Consider the following 22209-nt stretch of genomic DNA (forward strand, 5'->3'; position numbering starts at 1 on the left):
GGTCGCGCCACTGCACTCCAGCCTGGGCGACAGAGCCAGACTCCGTCTCAAAAAAAAAAAAAAAAAAATCCATCTAGAATTTAAAGCAAAATAAAGATCTTTTTAGATAAACAAAATGGGAGCGTTCCCCCAACTAGCCGACCAACACAAAAGCAAACCCTGAAGCAAGGTAGGCAAACTTTATAGTCAGGCCGGGCACAGTGAGTGGCTCACCCCGGTAATCCCAGCATTTTGGGAGGCCGAGCAGGTGGATCACTTAAGTTTAGGAGTTTGAGACCAGCCTGGCCAACATGGTGAAAACCCATCTTAAAAAAAAAAAGTCAGATAGTAAATATTTGAGTCTTGTAGGCCACACAGTATGGGATCCCTCACAAACCACTCTATTGTGGGGCAAAAGCAACCATAACAATATGTAAATGAACGAGCGTGGCAGTATTTGAATGAAACTTTATTCACAAAAATAGGCCGTGGGCTGCATTTGGCCTGTGGACCGTAGCTTGCTGACTCCTGTGCTAAAGGATAAACTTCAGACAAAAGGGAAATGATCCCAGATGGACATGCAGAGATTTCCAAAGGAATGAAGAGCAAAATAAGTGGTAAATGAAGAACATTGATTATATAAAACTTGGTTTTAAAAAATAAGAGAACTAAAAGACCTGGTAACAAGAGCATATAACTTGGGATGAGAGTAAATGGAGTTAGTGTTCTAGGTTCCTTGTATTACTTCTCTTGGGGGAGGGGGGTATAAAGGTATTGATTAAATTAGACTTTGATACCTTAAGGATACACATTATAACTTCTAGGGTAATCACTGAAAGAATAAAAATATAGTAAGATGAAACTTCCAGACTACTAGAGCAGAAAAAATTGGAATGATTAAAAATCAGGCAAGAAAGGAGAGAAAAACATGAAATAGGTGAGACAAATAGACAAAAATAACAGTTTTAAACCCAAACACAGGAGTAATTACATGAATATAAATCATCAATGCTTCCAAGAGTGAACATCACTTAATTCACTCCTCAATTTCATTCCTCAATTTTGATCATGTATTGTATAGACTGTTTTTTAAGCCCCAATTTTATGCTGTTTATAAGAGACATCTAAAATATAAACAAGAACTCAGATCTCTTCACCAAAACATAATTATTTGTTTTAGTTTATTTCCCTAAATACATTGTTTTTCAGGGTCAGATAACATTGTATACATAATAGTGTATCCCTCTAAGACATATTAATTTGCACATTTTTCTATTATTGTAAATCAGTTCCCAAAGGATATCCTAGTATTTGGAGTCTGGAATTCAGAGTTCTCTGAATAACTGGAGAGAAGCTATTTTGTCTATTACTAAAGATAACGTGATTCAAAAGAAATTTTTTTTTTTTTTTTTTTGAGACAGTCTCACACTGTCACCAGGGCTGGAGTGCAGTGGCGCAATCTCGGCTCACTGCAACCTCGGCCTACTGGGTTCAAGCGGTTCTCCTGCCTCAGCCTCTGGTGTAGCTGGGAGTACAGGCGTGCGCCACCACGCCCAGCTCATTTTTTCTATTTTTAGTAGAGACAGGGTTTCACCATGTTGGCAGGCTGGTCTCAAACTCCCGACCTCGTGATTCGCCTGCCTTGGCCTCCCAAAGTGCTAGAATTACAGGTGTGAGCCACCACGTCCGGCCTCAGAAATTTTCATTGGCCTAATACACATTTATTTTTGAGATAGAGTCTTGCTCTATCCCCAGGCTGGAGTGCAGTGGCATAATCTCTGTTTACTGCAACCTCCACCTCCCGGGTTCAAGTGATTCTCCTGCCTCAGCCTCTGAGTAGCTGAGATTACAGGCGCGCGCATCTATGCCGGGCTAATTTTTGTATTTTCAGTAGAGATGGAATTTCACCATGTCGGTCAGGGTGGTCGCGAACTCCTGACCTCAAGGTGATCCGCCCGCCTCTGCCTCCCAAAGTGCTGGGATTACAAGCATGAGCCATCGCTCCCTGCCGCAATATACATTTAAAGGAATTTTGGGACTATTACTACTATTCATGTTTTTTATTGATCTGCTAATAACAGTTCCAAGGCGATGAATATACAGTGTTAATGGAACACAAATCTCTATTATTTCCTTTCAAAGTATCCAGAAAGTGCCTGTCTTCTTAAACATTTGATTTTATTAACATTCATTTTTCTTACCGTTTTAAATTTTTTAGGCGATGAATATACAGTGTTAATGGGACACAAATCTCTATTATTTCCTTTCAAAGTATCTAGAAAGTGCCTGTCTTCTTAAACATTTGATTTTATTAACTCATTCATTTTTCTTATAAATTTCTTTTTAAGCAACCTTTCTTCCTGCACACTGACCTATATGTCTGTCTTAAGGAATTTTTTTTTTCTTTTTTTTTTTTTAGACCAAGTCTCGCTTTGTCGCGCAGGCTGCAGTGCAGTGGCGTCATCTCGGCTCACTGCAACCTCCGTCTCCCGGGTTCAAACGATTCTCCTGCCTCAGCCTCCCGAGTAGCTGGGGAGGCGCCCGCCACCACGCCCGACTAATTTTTGTATTTTTAGTAGAGACAGGGTTTCACCATGTTGGTCAGGCTGATCTTGAACTCCTGACCTCAGGCAATCCACCTCCCTTGGCCTCCCAAAGTGCTGGGTTTACAGTCGTGAGCCACCGCGCCCGGCAAAGAATTAATATTTTACTACAACAGTTTTTAGAAACACCAGGGAAAGGCTCTGGGCTAAGTATTTTATTCGTTTGTTCTCACAGCCACGCCATAGGAGACGTGTGACCACCTCCACGAGCCCTACGAGGGGTAGAATTAAAGCCAAGGCCCCAGTCAGTCACTGGCCGGGCTTCAGAACTCAGGCTTCCCTGCGGCCAGCGCCGCTGGCTCCCTGCTCCCCGAGATCGCCTCCCCAGTAGCTCAGAATACGCTGAGTTTTGATGGTTTCACATTCAGACTAAGCTGCCCGTGACCTTGTAGGTAAAGATGAATCCGAATGGGTCGGCGCGCCTGTTTATCCTAGAGTACTGCTTTCGGGCGCTTTCTCCTGAAGTTGACACTTCCCAGCCAAGGAGCCTTAGAGCCCCACGCGGCGGAAGGAACGCGGCCCGGCCCCGGCGGCGGCGAGACAAGGCTGCTCCCGGCCGGGAAAGGCGCACGAGAACCAGGACGCGTCCACGCCACTCGGGGCAGGCGTTCTCCCAGAGCACGCCCACCTCAGACGCCAAGAAGGCTGACTGCAGTCGGGTCAGCGATGGGCATGGTCTCTACTTACATTCCGCCCAGGCTAAGCCTCTAGCGCATTTTGCTAATTTGGGTCTAAATCGCCATCGCCGCGGGCAGCGCAGCCTTAGCCGCCAACCCTACAGCCAGGAGAGAGTGTAAGGTTTGGCGCCTCAGGGCGGATCCGGCTTGCACAGTCAGTTAAGGAACCAGAGTATCGCGAGATCCGGGGTAAAGGGACGAGAGGAGCGCGCGTGAACGCGCCCAGAGCCGTTAGGGTGGAACTCCACTCGGGCGGGGCGGGCGGAGCGATATAGCTGGACGCCAGTTGGTGGAGCCCCCGCGGGAACGACTGAGCGCGAGGAGCGTGCGCGCTCCCGTCGTGGCGACGGTGGCGGCGAGCGGCGTCAGAGCTTGGAGGGGGGGTTGACGGCTTCTGGCGGGTGGCGGTGTTGAAGGCGAGAGCTTGCTTGGCCCGTGTCGCTTCTGTCCCAAGAACCAGACGGAGAGTGAGGGCACGAGGGTCGCTGTCGGGGGCTGTCGTCTTCCACGTACACGTCGTCGTGAGGAGCGCAGTCCGGACTCTCCCGCAACCCCTCCGGCTCCCTTTTCGCACGCCTCGAGGCGGCGGCGGCGGCCACCGAGACAGCAGCGCACCTTGCCCCATCCCTTCCCCTTATCCCCCTGCCCAAAAGGGCCCGGTCTGCGCCCCATCCCCGCCCGTCTGCCCGCTACGCCGCCGCCATGTCGGCGCAGGCCCAGATGCGCGCGATGCTGGACCAGTTGATGGGCACCTCCCGGGACGGTAAGTCTCTGCCAGGGCCCTGGGGGTGGGGGAGGGGACGGGGACGACGAAGGGAAGGGGTTCCGAGGGCGCACCTGGGCGCGCGCGTGTGGCTGAGTAAGGGGCTCCCAGATTGGTAACACGAGGTCCCCGGCCCCCGTCCCATCCAATCAGGGCTTGGCAGGCGGGCACGGGGGGCGGTGACCATGCGGATTGGCGGGAACTGCTGCCAATGGGGTGAGGCGGGGCCTGGATGAGAAAGGAGAGTTTGTGCTTTTAATGTTGACTTGGCTGAGATGGGAGAGCCCGCGTCTCTGTTGCGTAGTTGGGGGGCCCGTTTTGTCGCTGGTTAGGTACCTGCGGAAAGCTAAGGCCTCCACCCCCGGTCTAATTCCTTAACCCAGAGCTTTGGGATCATCCCTCGCCGCCGTCCTCCAGAGTACCTAGAGAGAAGCTTCCCCCTCCTCTTCCTGGGTCAGGAGGAAACCTTTATTACTAACCTAGTCCCAGAGATGCACCCTCGAGCCCCACAGAAACAACCATTTTTATGGAAAATCTGACCCAAACCATGGTTTCTTAAGTGGGTGTGTTTGGCCCCATTTTGTGAGAAGGAACATGTTATGGCCTGTTTTTCCGAGAGACCTCCATTTTGTTAGACAATTTAATAGAGGCTTTGTTCAGTAAATATTGACACATCCTGCATGTCCCAAATAGAACGATTTTGAAAATTTGGTACCCAGTGAAGTAGAATTGAGGAGAACAAAGATCCTTTCAGGCGCTTAGTTTAGAATCTGTATAGAGAGCCCTTAATTGCTGGATTATCCCTTGTCATAAAGAAAATTTCTAAATAAAATGATGAAATGCTGTTGCTTTTTTGGTGATGATAATTAGTAATGTACTCTCAAATTCAACTTAAATTCAAATATGTAGGAAAGGTCTAGTTCATTACTTTCTTAGCACAGCAAAATCCTTGGTAGTTTTTATGTGTTGCTTGTTTAGGCAGATAGTTTCTTAGCCACTTAGGAAATGCTTTTTTTCTTCAGAAGTTATTTAAGTGTATTGATTTAAGAGAAAAGGCACATCTTAAATTTAGTTTTTAAGTTACTCTTTTAATTTACATGAGTGCTTTACAGCAAAATATGAGTAGATTTTAAAAACTTTATTGCATTCAAATCTTTCAGCAGCGCATAGAGTGGCTTTTCAGTGTTCACATTTTCAGTTTTAATAAAAACCCATATTGGGAACTTTTCTTTGTAGAATATATAGACAAATAGATGTAGATGGCAAACCTACTTGTGGTTGTGTAGAGAGGAAAGATTGGGAAGGAAATGAGTTTTGTATGGAAAGTTAACATTAACATAAAATGTCACTGGAGAAACTTTTAACTGTTATCATTTCTCACGTTTAGATAAGAATGGTTACTTTATCACTGCAGCATGTCTTAACATTCCTCCTTTTCCAACATGAGAGAGGGTATTGGGAACGGGCTTCATTGGATCCTAGCTAACAGAATAATCTGTGTAATAAAATTAAAGAAGTTATTTAAGACTTGCTTTACATGATCCTTTTAATCCTTGATGGATACCATTTTTCGGATCTTCTTCATGGATTGGATTTCTTAGTTTTACTGGGAAGGTAGTTGGATCAAGGTAAAGCATCTCCTGATAAGTTTCTGAATTAGGCAGCCCGTCTAGTATTGCAAAGCTAAATTTAAATATACATATTTCTGTGTGTGTAGTCAGCAGAAACATGGATTTCTTAAAATCCACTTTGTGTATTTTTTTATGTGTCTGTTGCTGGATTTTTTTTTTTTTTTTACTTTCAGACTTAGAGGATTTATGATCGAACTCTTATTTACGAGTCCACAGTATTGTTTAGCTGAAATGACCGGATTTTTCACTGTTGTATTGGGTTAGAAGTAAAAAACATACTACTTTCAAGGAAAAATAATTGAGTGGAGTTTTTTTTAGATATCAAAATTCTATATATGCAAAATAAGAATCAGAACATTCTCTTTTTTTCTTACCATTTAATGAGTTTATATATATCATTTTATGATTCAGGGCTTTTAATAATTAGGATTGTTCTTTTTTAGCATACAGTCAACTTCAAGTTACCCAGGGATAGGGGAACATGGAAACATCCCCTGAATAACACCATGTAATTTGAAACCATTTAATGGAAAGCCTTGTATTGGACACACAAACAGCTTATGGGAACGCTGTTGGGTGTCTGGCACTAAGAGGTGGAAATGGGTATCCAGGAGGTGGGAGAGAGATGGAAAAGGTAGGTAGGAGGGTATTTAAGGCAAGTCTGTCCTTTTTTTTTTTTTTTTAATTCCAGAGAAATTCCAACTACTCTCTTTTTTGGAAGTGGGGTTCAAGGTGGCAGTGACCCCCTCAACCCTTAGTGTCCTGTCTGTGAAGGAATCTGAAGTGGCACAGAGTCCTGGGGCTTTGGGAAAACATTACCTCCTCACCCCCTCAAGGTTTTTTCCCTCCCCTTCCTGACAGTTTTTAATTAGTTCCTTTTAAAATTCATTGGAGATTTAAGTCTGTTAGTTAAATGTACCTTAACTTGAATTACATAAAGTAGTTAATCATTTAGATTACCTGAACTTCACTGGAATCCTTAGGAGTAGGAATTTTGTTAGCAGGGAAATGGAGAGGTAATTTTGGATCACTGGGTACTTCAAGAAAGGACATTCCTGGGTGAGTGGTGGAAATTGGGGGCTTTAGACAATCTGAGGGCAGCATGATGGTGCCGGGAGGCTGGGCAGGGGGACTGCCAGGAGGTGGGAGAGGAATGCATAAGGGAGGTGGGAGGGCCAAAGACAAACTCTGCCTTCTTTGCAATTTTGCCTAGGGCCCTGGTGGTGGCAACCGCCTGTGTGCCACTGAAAATCGTGCCGATGCCTGGCATACTGCATAAATGGAAGCAGGGTACCGCGTGAGTTGAAACATTGGTCACACTATATAAAGTTTGTATATGTGAATCAGTGTAACTCATACCCATATAACTGGGGGTCTGACTGTATTTGGATTTTTCTGATAAGGCATCATGGGCTAAGGAAAAGAGCACTGGGCTGAGACTCAGGAGACCTGGTTTCTAGCCCCAGCTGTACCTCTAATTGTAACCTTGGGTAAGTCACTTAACCTTTTTTGCCTCAAGTTAAATCTGTAATTTGTTATATGGGAAACCAAATAATTTCCTGTGTTATACTCAGAAATGTTGAAAAATAAATATATTTTAAGTTTTTTTAGAAAGGAGGAGCTGTAAGTAGATAGTAATTACTAGTATCTTATTTTATCTCATTTATGATTCATTACATTTTACAAATATCTTTGTTTTAGTTGTTAGTATTAGCAGAGGGGAGAGGGATAATTTGTTTTCCCTGAACATATTCATTCTATTTGAAAGCAGGAAGGAGATGCACAGGAAAAATCCAAGAAACAGTTTGAGAATTGTCTGTGTGACAGTTGGAAGAACCCGATATCCTCACACAGACTATGATTTTTGCTCAGTTGGATTAATTGCAAGGATGTTCCTTAGCTAAAGCCCCTTTGCCAACAAATACAGTTTGGTCATAAGTCTCTGGTCTTGATCCCAGGAAAGGCTGGGAAGATGCATGCAATAAGAATTAAATAAAATTGAGGGTGTGGATTTAGATTACATCTTTTTCTTTTTTTTTTTTTGAGACAGGGTCTCTGTCGCCCAGGCTGAAGTGCAGTGGCACGATTTCAGCTCACTGCTGCAACCTCCTCGAACCTACTGGGTTCGAGTGATTCTCCTGCCTCAGCCTCCCGAGTAGCTGGGATTACAGGTGGCTGCCACTACGCCTGGCTAATTTTTGTATTTTTAGTAGAGACGGGGTTTCTCCATGTTGGCCAGGCTGGTCTCGAACTCCTGACCTCAGGTGATCCACCACGCCCAGCCTAGATTACATTTTAAGCTTAGCAGTTAGGTAAGTTACAGAAGGTAGTTCTGAGGGTTCTGTATCTCTTAATTGCTTATACCTTTAAATGGGAGTAGAGACCACCTTTGATTAAAATAGGCAGGAATGGCAGCCTGCCCTACAAAACAACAAGTAGACTAGGAATGTTAGATAGAATTTTATAGCATCATTAGTTGTCCCTTATGGTTAGGGACTGTTTTGGGCAAGTTAAAACTTTCAATAATTTTAACTATTTTAAATGTTAATCTTTCTAAATTGTAGGATATACTTCCTCAGTTAACATATTAATCATAATATTTTTGCTGATCAGTTGTACAGTAGTTATAGTTTGTGGGAGATAAAACTGAAAGGATACTCATCCTCGTACCCAGGAAAATACAGTTAAGAAAGCCATTTACCTGTTGCTAATGTAAGGTTAGTAATACATAACCATATAATCTGTAAGATAGTATGACATTTCTGCCTTTCTGCAAAATTATTGAATCAAAGTTTGAAGTAGTGCGTTCTTTAATGGATTTTATTTATAAAATCATCTTTACTGTAATCTGTGTTCCTTGACTTTTCATCAACATTGAAAACATTTTCTCTTAATTTTTTCTCATTAACATAATGAACCATATTCATTTCTTGGTCAGTTGTAAGCCATTCTTTTATTCCACTTGGATTGTTCATTTTAAGTGAAGGAGGCGGAGCCTTTAATATATAAGCAGACATTTTAAAAATAATAACAGGATATTTCTTAGTCTAGAGCTTGTAAATTCTTTAATATAAGGAGTTTCATAGGATTAAACAGTAGTTTCTCTGTGTTTCAGTTAACTATTTAACTTTATCAGAGTTTCAGGCATATCCAAAACACTGAAAGCACCTGCATAGTGAATCAATGAAAAAAGAAAAGTTTTCCTCATTTTGCCTTTTGAACTCTGAATAATATTTCTGTCTACACAGCAGCCCAGAAAACAATAAAAGTATCGCTTCATATAACATTGCATCGTTCCTGGCTTCTCTACAGTTGTTTAGTTCTTCTCAAGTAAGCATATGCTTCTGAGACATTCTTTTACTTCAGGTAAATATAAGCAAAACAAAGAAAATCATTTTGTCTATTTCTGCATCAGTTCTATAAGGAGCAAGTAAATTCTTTATTTTTATTTAGGTTGGTTGTTGTCATGTAAGGATAGATGGTAGTGTTCTGCGTGTTCAAGATGGGTAGTAGGAATTCAGTGGCCATGAGGTGTCATGGATCAAGGTCAGGTTTAGTGAATCAGGTACTCTTCAGTAACAGGTGGTTCATACAAAGCATTGAAGCTTAAAGTTGCTGTGAGTTCAGCAAGCAGGAGGGTTGAGAAGACAGGCAGATGGTTTAAAACTAAAGGTCAGTAAGTGGGCAAGACTAGTTAAATGAGGCAGATACTCCCCAAAGATGGAATTCCAGAAAGGTGCTTGGAAAGGACTGAGTCCTTAAAGACTACTGCTGTTAGTATGTAGAGTTCTTGAGGAAACAAGCAGTTTGACATAACTTAATCAGTCTACTAAGAAACTATAAGAAGATGAAGGAAGTTGGAACATCTTACTGGAAAAAGAATGAGGGAGTGAATGAGGGTAAGTTTCTGACTGGAATCTTGTGAATTCAGAACTTGCAGAAAAGCTGTTCTGTTTCCTTTTTGTTTAGGTTCTCATGCACTAGCAGCTGCTAGAATAGATATTGGAAGGCAGGGCCAAAATAGGTCAGTTACTCAGTTTTGCAAGATTATTGAGGATAAAGAGAAAAGTAATTTGTAAAAACTGAAATCTGCAGCTCCAAGTTTTTGTTTGAACTGAGTAACTTAGGACTTTGAGAAGTCAAAGCCGTCAGAAAGTAACATGAAGTCCATTCAGCTGAATAAATAAATGTCATATTTTGCTATTAGCATAGAAAAGAATCTTTAAAACTTCTTTCCAAAAAGCACTCAGTATTGACCCATATGTTCCAGTGTAGTTGTGAACCATGTACAACTGGTGTTTGACTTACTTGACTCAACATGAAAGGAATTTAACCAGCTGCCCTTGCTGAATCTTGCCTCCTGAATATGGTAAATGGTTTTTGTTTTTAATTTTCTTAATACCTTAGATTTCTGCAGACCCCAGTTTTCTCTTTTAGAGTTAACTGATAATTATTGGATAGTATCTATAGTATACCTGGCTGTTCTGTATTCTGCCCTAGTATTAGTTTAAACGGTAGACTTTTCTCTTAGAGTAACTTTAATAGTTTAACTAATAGTTAAAGTTACTTGAGGGTATGTTTTAGATCAGGGACTGGCACTATGGCCTCTTGCTTTTGGTAAATAAAGTTTTATTGGAACACATCCATGCTGATTCATATACATATTGTCTATGGCTGCTTTAGCTTACGACAGCGGAGTTGAATGGTTGCAACAGAGTCACATGGCCCGCAAACCTAAAACATTTACCATTTGACTCTTAAAAAGCTTGTTGATCACTGTTCTGGTTTAGTTATTCTCAAAGTGTGGTCCCTGGACCAGCAATTCAGCATCACCTCAGCATCACGTGGTATTGTTAGAAATGTAAATTCTTGGACCCACCTACTGAGTCAGAAATTCTGGGTATGGGCCCCAGTAATCTATGTTTTTAGAAACCTTCCAGGTGATTCTGATACACATTAACAGTTTGAGAAACCCTCTTCTAGATAAATGTTTCCCAAATGTTTGTCACACTTATTGCCTTTATTATTATTTATTTTTATTTATTTTTTTGAGACAGAGTCTCTGTCACCCAGGTGTGAAGTGCAGTGGCCTGATCTTGGCTCACTGCAACCTCCGCCTCTCAGTTCAGGCGATTACCTTAGCTTCCCGAGTAGCTGAGATTACAGGCATGCACTGTCATGCCCTGCTAATTTTTGTATTTTTAGTAGAGATGAGGTTTCGCCGTGTTGGCCAGGCTGGTCTCAAACTCCTGACCTCAAGTGACCTACCTGCCTTGGCCTCCCAAAGTGCTGAGATTACAGGCATGAGCCACCATGCCCAGCCTTGCCTTTATTATTTTTTACTGTTTTCTGTTTATTTAATATTTTCCTTTATGTCAACTCACTTTCTAAAAATTTTAAGTTAATTTTAAAATGAAAGTTTATACCACCATAAAAATAAATACAATGAAAACAAAATGGTATATTATATAACTAGACTCGTCACTTAGGAATCGTTCCTGTGCTAAAAATTAGAAGTTGTTAAATTTATTAAACAAGTACTGTTGCAAAATGGGAACATTTTTCTTGACTTAATCGTGATTAATAATTTTCTTACTGAGTGGTATTTAAAATATATTGGCAAAATCATGTAACACCCAAAGTTGTCTTTTGTGCAAATCTCATATTTTGGAAATTACTGTTCCAGGGAGTATTCATGTGAAAGGAAAGCTGTTTGAACTATATATATACCCAAGCCAGTAAGCAGAAATGACTGGACAGAAATACAAGCCTGTGAGACAGAGAGATCTAGGAGATCCCTAGAGAGGTCCATCTAGACCTCCAGGGTGAAATTACCTCATTTAGCTCAATTTCTCACCTCTCCTTTAGTGCTTTGGTCCACGGGGGTCGATGGTTCTGCAGGATTTCACCAACTGGTTCCACAGTGGGAATATGAAAAGGTGCCTGGCTGTGGGGAAAGCTACTTATCAAAGAGAGGCCTGATAGAAATGCTAGGGGAAGTGGCTGTGAGTCTGCATTATGGACAGGAGCAGAGCGGCAGGGCATGTTGCTAGGACTAAGCAGTTGATTCACCTGAGTCTGGACACCATGTATAAATATTTTGAAAAATTCCACCGGCCGGGCGCGGTGCCTCACGCTTGTAATCCCAGCACTTTGGGAGGCCGAGGCGGGTGGATCACGAGGTCAGGAGATCGAGACCATCCTAACACGGTGAAACCCCGTCTCTACTAAAAATACAAAAAATTAGCTGGGTGTCGTGGCGGGCGCCTGTAGTCCCAGCTACTGGGGAGGCTGAGGCAGGAGAATGGCACGAACCCGGGAGGCGGAGCTTGCAGTGAGCCGAGATTGCGCCACTGCACTCCAGCCTGGGCAACAGAGTGAGACTCCATCTCAAAAAAAAAAAAAAAAAGAAAAATTCCTGTTACAATTTAATTTACTCCATTGTGTTAGAGGGAATGCTTCCCTGCACATGGTGTTCTATATATTTATTGGTTGATGTGCTTTAGGGTATAGTAATTATTTATAGCAATAGATTCTTAACTTTCCATAGTATCCCCAGGTTGCTGAGTTGCTTTAGTTATATCTTTATTTCCTTTTCTTAGAGATTATAGACATAATTTGCTTCTGTCATCTTTTGACTAAAAATCTAATGGGAATGAAGAATTACATATGAATGTTTATTTTTAAGTAATAAGTTTTGTGATACTGATTATAGGCGTCTGCATTTTAAAAATGTTTTAAAAAGTACAAAGGTCAAGCAAGCATCTATATGATTGAACAAATGTTATTTCGTATATTCTGTCAAATTTTAAAAAATGGATAAAGAGGCCGGGCACTGTGGCTCACGCCTATAATCCCAGCACTTTGGGAGGCCAAGGCGGGTGGATCAACCTGAGGTCAGGAGTTCAAGACTGGCCTGGCCAACATGGTGAAACCTGTCTCTACTAAAAATATAAAGATTAGCCAGATGTGGTGGTGGGTGCCTGTAATCCCAGCCACCCAGGAGGCTGAGGCAGGAGAATTGCTTGAACCCAGGAGACGGAGGTTGCAGTGAGTCGACACGGTGCCAATGCACTCCAGCCTGGGCGACAGAGTGAGACACCGTCTCAAAAAAAAAGGAAAAAGTAGATAAAGCATTACAAATAAAGTCTTTTGTGGTCCCCTTCACAGTCTCAGTCCTTTCCCCAGAGGCAATCCTTTTTGTAAATTTGTTGCGTATTCACTGTAAGGCAATATTTCTGCTGTGTTGTTTAGTTTTAAGGCTCACGTCTCCTTCATGGTAATCTGTTTTTCATTTTAACTTCTTCCTTTATCATTGAGTTGTCTATCACCTCTGTCCTTTGATATTCTCATCTTTTTTATTTCTTTTCTTTTGGATTTGGGGAGGCTCTAGTTGGCTTCTGTAACTATCACCAGCTGATGAGAACTTGTCTTTTTTAATAGATAAATCAGCCAGTTACTTTTTCTTTGATTATTTTCAGCTATTGCTTGATAGCCAAAGATAGCTTTAGTTACTTCTAATTTTGTATATAGAAAGTTCTGGATGATAGAAGGCACCAGCTATCCAGAGTGCAATTGTTACTATATCAGAATTGCAGCTCTGCAAGTAAGTATCAAAATATAAAATTTAGCAGGCTGCAACTTTTTATGCCATGTATCTTAAAATAAATTCTATGTAACCCATTTTAGGACTTAATTTTAAAGTAACTATTCAGGCTTTTCTGATGTCTCTTGTAAATTTAAGAAGAGAAATAGGCTGATAGATTTCCTAAAGCAGGTACCCCCCAAAACATGATGGCATTGTTCCCTGTCAGCTGTCAAGACCCTTTGCTTGTATTAATATAATGAGAGAAGATAGGTGCAGGGCATGGAATAGAGCCCTTGGAATGGAGATTCTTTAGTATTCCTGTTCTCACATTTTCATCATCACCATTCTGGTTAGCTTCAAAAGATCCTACAAGGTTTTTCTTCTACTAACAAGGTTGTTTCCCAGTCTCATTCTTATAATCTTGTGATACGGATTTTCACAGACAAGTGGGCCAGATTTTTAACATTTTAAAAACATTAATCTTTGATCGTATCCAGCAAGAATGAACTTGTTCTGGAAATTTCTTCTACAATGGGCATTACATTTTTAAAATGTTCGGCTTGTCATGGGGATTATGGTGGGGGGTGATACTGGTACCTATTTCTGATTATAAACTTATGGGACCATAGGAACCAGAAGATTAAGAAGGATAGCTTTTCTGAGCTGTATAGCACCCTTGTGTTTGCATTTTCTGGAGAAAAGGAAAGCTTCTTTGTTTTTTTAGAAATGACTTGATGTCACATTTGGAAGGCAGACTGTCATAATTGTTTTTTCCCATTGCCATTTTTGGCATAGTACTCTTCCCTTTCCTTATGTAATAAATATATGCCTGGAAAGTTTTACATAGATCAAGACATATTAAATGTTTTCAAAGCATCTGTATTACTATGTTAAGACATGGTGATGAGTCCTTTTGTAAAATGAACCCTATACTTTGGACTGTTTAAATATACAGTGGGTTAAACTGAGTGTATATGTTAACAAGGGAACATGTAGCAAGGGAGTAATGTTTTTTTAAAAGGTTAATTACAAAAGGATTTGTATAGGTGGATTTTAAGCTGAATTCTAAAGGAACAACAAAGGTAGGTGGGAGAAGTTGGCAGAGTGGGTGAGAAAGTTTGAGGAAGATGTAAAAATGATCAGATTGGTTCCTTAGTTTAAGAGTTATTGTGCAGCAGTAGTCATCGCTTTTACTTTGATTCCACATGAAGACACAAGGGTTTTTTGTTTGTTTGTTTTGAGACAGAGTCTTGCTCTGCGAGCCAGGCTGGAGTGCAGTGGCGCTATCTCAGCTCACTGCAACCTCCAACTCCCAGGTTCAAGCGATTCTCCCACCGCAGCCTCCTGAGTAGCTTATATTACAGGCATGTGCCACTACACCCAGCTAATTTTTATATTTTTAGTAGTGACGGGGTTTCACCATGTTAGCCAGACTGGCCTTGAACTCCTGACCTCAGGTGATCTGCCTGCCTTGGCCACCCAAAGTGCTGGGATTACAGACATGAGCCACCGTGCCCAGTGACACAAGGTTTTACTTGTGTACTGCTTTAGATCCCTTCCTGCCCTGGACTAGACTAGAAATTGGCCATGGATCTTTATACAGTTCCCACATTATTATGTGAACTCAACAGCTTATGTTGGAAGAAATGGAGGGAGGAAATCGGAGGGAAAAGGAGGAAGGAACGTTTCTCTGCATTTAGGGATTCAAGGGGTCAGGAAAACAAGCTTTAAGCTTTTGGTTGTACACCTCTGTAGCTCTAGCTTTCCTTTCACTGAGGGGTTATGGATCTTATTTCAGAGGGAAGGAAACTGTCCTTTCCCAAGCCCACTGTGACACGTGACCCTTAACTAGTATACCTGTGGGGAGGGCTTCAGTTGCCACCCTAGAGAATGTAGGAGGGCTTCCCTTCCCCTGCCCCCATTTGTAGACATGGGAGTGTCTCCATTGCTTTGTATGCTCTTGCATTTTCTCCTCCCTCTTTGTTTTCCCTAAGCTAAGCTCTAAGCTAATTCTGTACAAAATAAATACTGTTTTTGTAAATTGCTTGCCATGAATGCCTGATAATGTACAGTAAAATAGGATTCTGCATACCATTAAATATGTCAAATATTACAAACTTTATTTTTGAAATTACAATACTAAACTCAGTTCACTTTTGCTTAGCCTTCACAGTTGTTGATCACATAGCATGGTCATCCACTCACAGCTTAAAAAAATACAGGGAGCATCGGAGAGAATGGGTAAAGTAAAATTTTGATGTTTTTAAAATAGCACCTAAATCTATGAAAGTTGATTTGGTTTCTTGTTTGTATGGGAGGGAGAGGGTGGGTAGTACTGGGGGGAGGGGGCGGATATTGGGAAGATAGCATGCAACGTATAAAATCATGTCAGATACTACCTAGGCTAAGGTTGTAATGTTGCTAATAAAATTTAAGTGTTAATATAAGTTTCAGAAAAGGCAGGACCATAGAATGGCAGTGTTGGGAATTACAGTGGGCTTATTTTTTCCCTCCTGATATATGGAAGGGGATTTTGAGAATAGCAGTATTTGAGTATAATTTAGAGAGGAGGCCTCTTTTTAAAGTGACCTGTCCATATTCCCTGACTGGAACTGACTGCCTTAGGCTCTGGTACATTGGTGACAGACCTGGAGATGAATAATATGCATCCTCATTTTTATTGTATACTTGTGACTCAGGTGTTCTCAAAGATTATAATTCATGAAACTCATGAAGGGGTTGAACAAAAGAGGGAGGTAAGAGAGTTGTTGCTTGGTAGAGAATTTGGTAGAAATAGGAATTAATAGAAAAGTTGATGCTTCTGTTAAAATGAAAAACACCTCACTTGCTAGAGTTCTAAATCAAGTTTCTAATTCTAAAAACTTGGCTGTGTAGTTATGTACAAGGCCTAATTAACTATTTTAGAGGTTATAGGACAGAGAGATCTCCATGTTTTTATAGGTGGGATATTTTTTGTTGTTGACAGAAGTAACTTCGCCTGATCTCTGTTCCATTGTTTTAATTTTTTTTTTTTTTACTTTATACACTAAAAATTTGGATTAAAAAACAAAAATGTAAGAAATCAAATGTTACTCAAAAGGTGTTGTTCTGATCCCAACTCTGCAATTCTTCTACATGAAGCCATTTGCCAAAGCCAAATATGGTTTACTTACTGTTCCCCCAAACCTTCTTGCTCTTATAAGCTTTGTCAAAGCTATTACTCCAGGTTGTAGTGCTTTTTTTTCTACTTTCCTTTGATCTAAGTCCTGTCTTTCCTTCAAATTTTGGCTACTTATTGCATGAAGCTTTTCCCAATATCTCCATTCTTGGTGGTAATTTTAGTCTAAGAATTCCTGAAGTACTACCTAATTGAAACACATTTGATACTTGGATCATGTTATCTTGTATTATAACTTATTACTCCATTAATATATCCTCGGCTGGGTACAGTGGCTCCTGCCTACAATCCCAGCATATTGGGAGGTGGAGGCGGGAAGGTCATTTGAGGCCAAGAGTTGGAGATCAGCCTGGGCAACATAGACCCTGTCTCTACAAAAAAATTTAAAAAATTAAAAAAATTAGTATGTCCTCTTTCTTTAGCAAAATCATTGGCTCCTTGAGGGGAGAAAGCTTGTCTTATATGCCCCTTTGTAATTCCATTGCCTAGCACAGCAGATGTGGTCACTAATAGGTTTGATTCTGTGATTTGGATCCAATGTCATTGTGACAGGATACTTTTTTCCCCCATAATTTAGGTTATTTTTATATGACTTTATGCCCACAAAACCCAAAGATAAAGCACATTAAATTGAAAATAATTTCTTGTATTATAAGGTGATTTGGTTCCTATTTGCAGTTCTTTCTTCTTCTTTTTATAAAATAGGCGCTATTTTACCTAGTTTCTTATGAAAAACATGGTTTGGGCCAGATATCTTGACAGAAACCAAATTACCAGCATTTTTCTTTTAAAAAATCATTGTTGGTTTAGCTGAATTGTACTTCCATGGAATAAGCCCAAATAAATTTGTTAAGTACTGCATGGTTATGCGGCCAGATTGTTTTAAAATGTCAACCTTAAAGTCCCCTAAGCAGAACTTTAAAAATATCAATAAAGTTAGTTGCCATTCTCTCTCAGGGTATTTCTGTATCTCAAATTATTAAGCGTTTTATTATTTCATTGTTTTAAAGATTTCTATAATGGCTGCTATTTGATAGCTGTATTTGTTGTGTTTGCTACAGTTATCAAATATTTATGGAGCACCCACTCATTTGAGGTGAGGAGTTATTTTAAAATACTTTTTGGCATTTATAGAAACAGATTCTGATTTTAAAAGCTCACCAGGGAAAATATGTACAACTATTATGTATCCATAAAAATTTTAAAAAACACAAGCTCACCAGGGATACTTCTGGTTCGCTATATTCCTATTAGGAATTGTTCATGTTTCAGCTGATAGCTGTGTCTTCAGGGCACAATTAACTTAATATTTGAATGTAAGTTGTTAAGCACAAATCAGTTACTCTACTTGATGAAATGTTTGATTAGTAGAACTTCATGGGCCGGGCGCGGTGGCTCACGCTTGTAATCCCAGCACTTTGGGAGGCCGAGGCAGGTGGATCACGAGGTCAGGAGATCGAGACCACGGTGAAACCCCGTCTCTACTAAAAATACAAAAAATTAGCCGGGCGTGGTGGCGGGCGCCTGTAGTCCCAGCTACTCGGAGAGGCTGAGGCAGGAGAATGGTGTGAACCCGGGAGGCGGAGCTTGCAGTGAGCCGAGATTGCGCCACTGCACTCCAGCCTGGGCGACAGAGCGAGACTCTGTCTCAAAAAAAAAAAAAAAAAAAAAAAAAAAAAAGAACTTCATGAATACTGATTTTATTCTAAGGCCTGAGCCATTAGTTTAACAAAGCACTGAAATGATTCTGCTGTCACATTACCAAAACATTTAGATACTTTTAGCAGGAAGACTATTAGATACATAAGGGTTTTTTTGTTTTGTTTCAACTTTAAAATTTTATCATTTTAAAATTGCTTAATATAATTAGGGTACAGATTTAAAATGAAATTTTTTTCTTAAATGGTAGGAAGCAAAAAGCCTCTAATTAAATAGCATTGACATTCTGATATGAGCTTATCATAGCACCATTCTAACATGAGCTTGAGGTCCTCACCAAAGTCTTGATGAAACATACTTTTTAAAGAAATAATTTTTTAAAACCCCACTTGGCTCAAAGACATTGTCCAGAGCTCCAGCTTTGGACTTTTAACCTGTAGACAGTCATACAATTATCTGGGGTTGTACTTGTTAAGTCAGTATTTAAAAAAATGAAACACCCTGATTTTGTTCACTTTTGTTTTTATATAAAACAATCTTTACAGTCAACATGTACTTCTAGATGCTGTATTGAAATTGCTGGCAGAGTTTATTCTATACAAAATGAACAATCTGGCCCCTTGTTTTATTTGTAAAGGTTCAATGTATCTATGCCTGCCTACCTCAATCTGCAAGGGAGTGTCAGAAAGGCCCCGCATTCGCCAAGCCGTGAGTTATTGCTAACTTTTCAGATGTGTTAATGAATGTGGAACAAAAGCAGTTGTGTTTAAAAGGAAAAAGGACCATCAAAATAACTTTTATTATAGTAGCAGGCGTAAACACTAAACTGAATATTCCAAATTGTGTCAGAAATAACCTACTAGAGACAAGCTTCTAGAAAACCTATTGTTGAACTGCTCTGAAGCTATTATTTTTAACTATAAATTACTGTTGTTAAAATTTTATATACCCTGGTTGCAAATTAGAATGTTTTAAAAATATCTTTAACCAAGTTAAAACAATTTGAACAAAATCTTACCCCATCTAAAAATGATAGTATTTAGTTGAATTTGAGTTAAGCTCTTTAGTAGATGACCATATAAAGGGGTAAAGTTTTAATCTTTTTTGTTATTTACTTGTGAAAATACAGAAACTAAATGATTGAATCACATCCTACACGAAAGTTTTTGGAGTGCTCCAGGCATATCACGTGAAGTACAGAGGTATTTATATCTCTTTTGGCACCAATAGTTCTTGCTTCAGTAATTCACCAGTAGGTTTTCATTCATCGATAATGTATCAGTTTAAGGCTAAAATAAAACACATTTCTTAGGGCTTATCATTCTATATAGAAAGAGGAAACATCCTTATGAGTTTTTTCTTTTGTTTTTCCAAAGGGATTCTAAGCAAAAAAATTGTAACTAACATCTATATTTTGTTATTGGAGCTAGTTACCTTTCTTTTTCTTAGATTCTTTAACGTTTTGAGTAGATAGCCATATTTGATAAGCAGGTTGGATGCTTCTGTTGCTTAGGAGGTAGGTGGATTGTGTTTTTTGAAGACAGAATGAATTTAAATATACCCAGTTTGGCAGTATAAAAAAGCTCAGACTACATAAAACTTGGAGGTATGGAACCTTTGGACGTATTAAAGTTAACGTTTCATTAGGCAATGTGCCTTTGTTTGACTGGTGTGTAAGTCCTTCTTCCAGGTTTGTACGCTCTTAAACGCGTTATTCTACCCTCTCTAACTCCTCCCAGCAGCAAAAGGGAGAACTTCAGCTGGAACAAAATAGTGGAAGAAATGGCGTCTGGGGTTCAGTGGGGATTCGCAGTGTGTATGCAATGTTTGCAAGATTATTTTTTATGTTTTTTAATTACTGTAAATAAAAATATATCAATACTTAGTGTCAAGAAGGGAACATTGTATACCAGTCTAAACTCTCTTAGTGGGTCTGCAAGTTGCTTAACCTCTTGGGGCCTCAGTTTTCTCATCTGCAATATGAAGGAGTTGGACTCGATAATCTTTAAAAGTCCATTCCTACTCTAAAATCCTATGCTTTTCTGAAGTACTCTATTTAACAGAATGCATTGCTTTCTCACTTTGACTATTTGAATTATGTATGCAGTACACTTACTGCAACTGCATGTTGTCTAAAATAGTTTTTCTATAGGATGTATATAAAAACTAATCCTTCTTGAGCTGATTTATAATGTGTGTATATAGCCACACATAAAAAGCTAGTAATAGTAGGGCTCTCAGAAAATACTTTCCAGTTGTCTAACCTTGAATGTTATTAACTCTTTTATATTACAGGAGATACTACTCGTCAACGAATCAAATTCAGTGATGACAGAGTATGCAAGAGTCACCTTCTCAACTGTTGTCCTCATGATGTCCTTTCTGGAACTGTATGTATTTACTAAATGTATTGTTTGATTACTGATATGCTGCAGTAATGAACTACTTGATAAAGTCTTAATTGTGTCAAAAGAATTGATTTGTGAGGGGAGATTTGCATCCTTTATTGTTTGTTTATTCAGGATGATTACTTAAATCTTCAATAATGGGTTTCCTCACAAAAGTGGTTGATAGGTTTTGTTTCATAATTTTTTTCCATTCTTCAGAGCAGTTTTTTAAAAGCATGTTTTATTTGGAATACAGAGGTAGTTATATAGCATTTGTACTTTTAGTTCAGAAATAAAATAATTTATTTTTAAAGTTCCTTTTACTGTTAAACAGAGTAGACTTTTATCTAGTACAGTATACATTTTTGTTAAGATTTGTACACATTTATATTGTGGAATCAGTGGGGAAATATATTAGTAAATACTTATATCCACACAGCTTAATTTGGGAGTATTGTCACTTAAAATATTGCTCCTGCTAATAATGTAAAGCTCAATTTAGATACTGTGTCTGCAGAGATGTTGATCTTAGAGTATCATCGTTTTAATTTGGAAGATAAACTGCATGATGATGGACCTGTTGGAATATGGAACAGAGAGTTTGATTCTCTGACTTTGGGATTTGGTTGAAATTATTACAAGTAGCTTCCCTTCATAGCTGCATCTGATCCTGGTGGGGAGCTAGTAGGGGCTAAACCTCGAGCTGGCTTTAGTTCTCATTTGCCAGAAATGACTGAAATGAAGTAAGACTTCTGACTCGCCTTTTCAGAAGCAATGGGTTTCTTAGCCAAATGAGTGGTTTATTCTTTGATAGGAAGAGTTAAAATTAAGGACATGCCCCAAAGAGATAATGTGTCAAGGCATATGCAACAGGAAACACCTTTGACTTTTTCCAGTAGGAAAGACAGTTGAAACTATATTATGTTAATGGGAAAAAAGAGCCTTAAGTTTATTTTAATTTTTTTTTTTAATTTTTTTTTAATTTTTTTTAATTAATTTTTTTTGCACACAAAAAACAATAAACATTTTCTAAAAATACATACAAACAAAAAGATGCGTATCAAACATATTAGGAAGGCTGCACATGGGAAGTCGGGGAATAGAAATGGGGGGTGGGAGTTAAAATAAATGAGAGAGGGACTTTATATGGATCAGTGATAATAACTCAATCCTCTATTTGACAAAGAAGAGGGAGAAGGAAGAGGAAGAAAAAGAAAGTGGGATAAAGGATCAGAAAGGGAGGAAAATAGAAAAAATTAGAGTATGACTCCAGGGTAGACCTGTTTTGTTGTCACTGAGTTGGTTGGTTAGTTTGTCTGTTGTATTTTTCATGTTTCGCCAAGTTGGCCAGACTGGTCTCGAACTCCTAGCCCGAAGTGATCAACCCGCCTCGCCCCCCAGAGTGCCGGGACCACAGGCATGAGCCACCACGTCCAGCCCCCACATTGCTTCTGGCCTCCGTGGTAGACCTCCCAGATGGAGCGGCCGGGCAGAGGCGCTCCTCACTTCTTCCCAGACACGGGGCGACCGGGCAGAGGCGCTCCTCACTTCCCAGATGGGGCGGCCAGGCAGAGACGCTCCTCACTTCTTCCCAGACGATAGGTGGCCGGGCAGAGGCGCTCCTCACTTCCCAGACGATGGGTGGCCGGGCAGAGGCGCTCCTCACTTCCCAGATGATGGGTGGCCGGGCAGAGGCGCTCCTCACTTCCCAGACGGGGCGGCCGGGCCGAGGCGCTACTCACTT

At 40.1% G+C, this 22209-nt stretch overlaps 1 protein-coding gene across 6 annotated transcripts in view; it reads left to right on the plus strand.

Moving 5' to 3' along the window:
* Positions 1-3490: 3490 nt before the first annotated feature.
* Positions 3491-22209, plus strand: part of LUC7L2 (LUC7 like 2, pre-mRNA splicing factor) — a 71998-nt gene continuing 53279 nt past the window's right edge. Inside the window, exons 1-5 of one of the 6 annotated variants that reach the window (XM_032761897.2) lie at positions 3491-4022; positions 15406-15482; positions 17481-17515; positions 18716-18786; positions 20374-20468. In XM_032761897.2, the coding sequence (XP_032617788.2) occupies positions 3962-4022; positions 15406-15482; positions 17481-17515; positions 18716-18786; positions 20374-20468 (339 nt within the window). In that variant the 5' untranslated portion in view covers positions 3491-3961. Of the gene's footprint in view, positions 4023-6977; positions 10023-15405; positions 15483-17480; positions 17516-18715; positions 18787-20373; positions 20469-22209 lie in introns of those variants that run through there. The other 5 variants (XM_058427136.1, XM_058427127.1, XM_032761902.2 and 2 more) reach the window with 5 other exon arrangements.

Source organism: Hylobates moloch, unplaced genomic scaffold (genome assembly GCF_009828535.3).
Source record: "Hylobates moloch isolate HMO894 unplaced genomic scaffold, HMol_V3 SCAFFOLD_1, whole genome shotgun sequence".
Classification (NCBI taxonomy): domain Eukaryota; kingdom Metazoa; phylum Chordata; class Mammalia; order Primates; family Hylobatidae; genus Hylobates; species Hylobates moloch.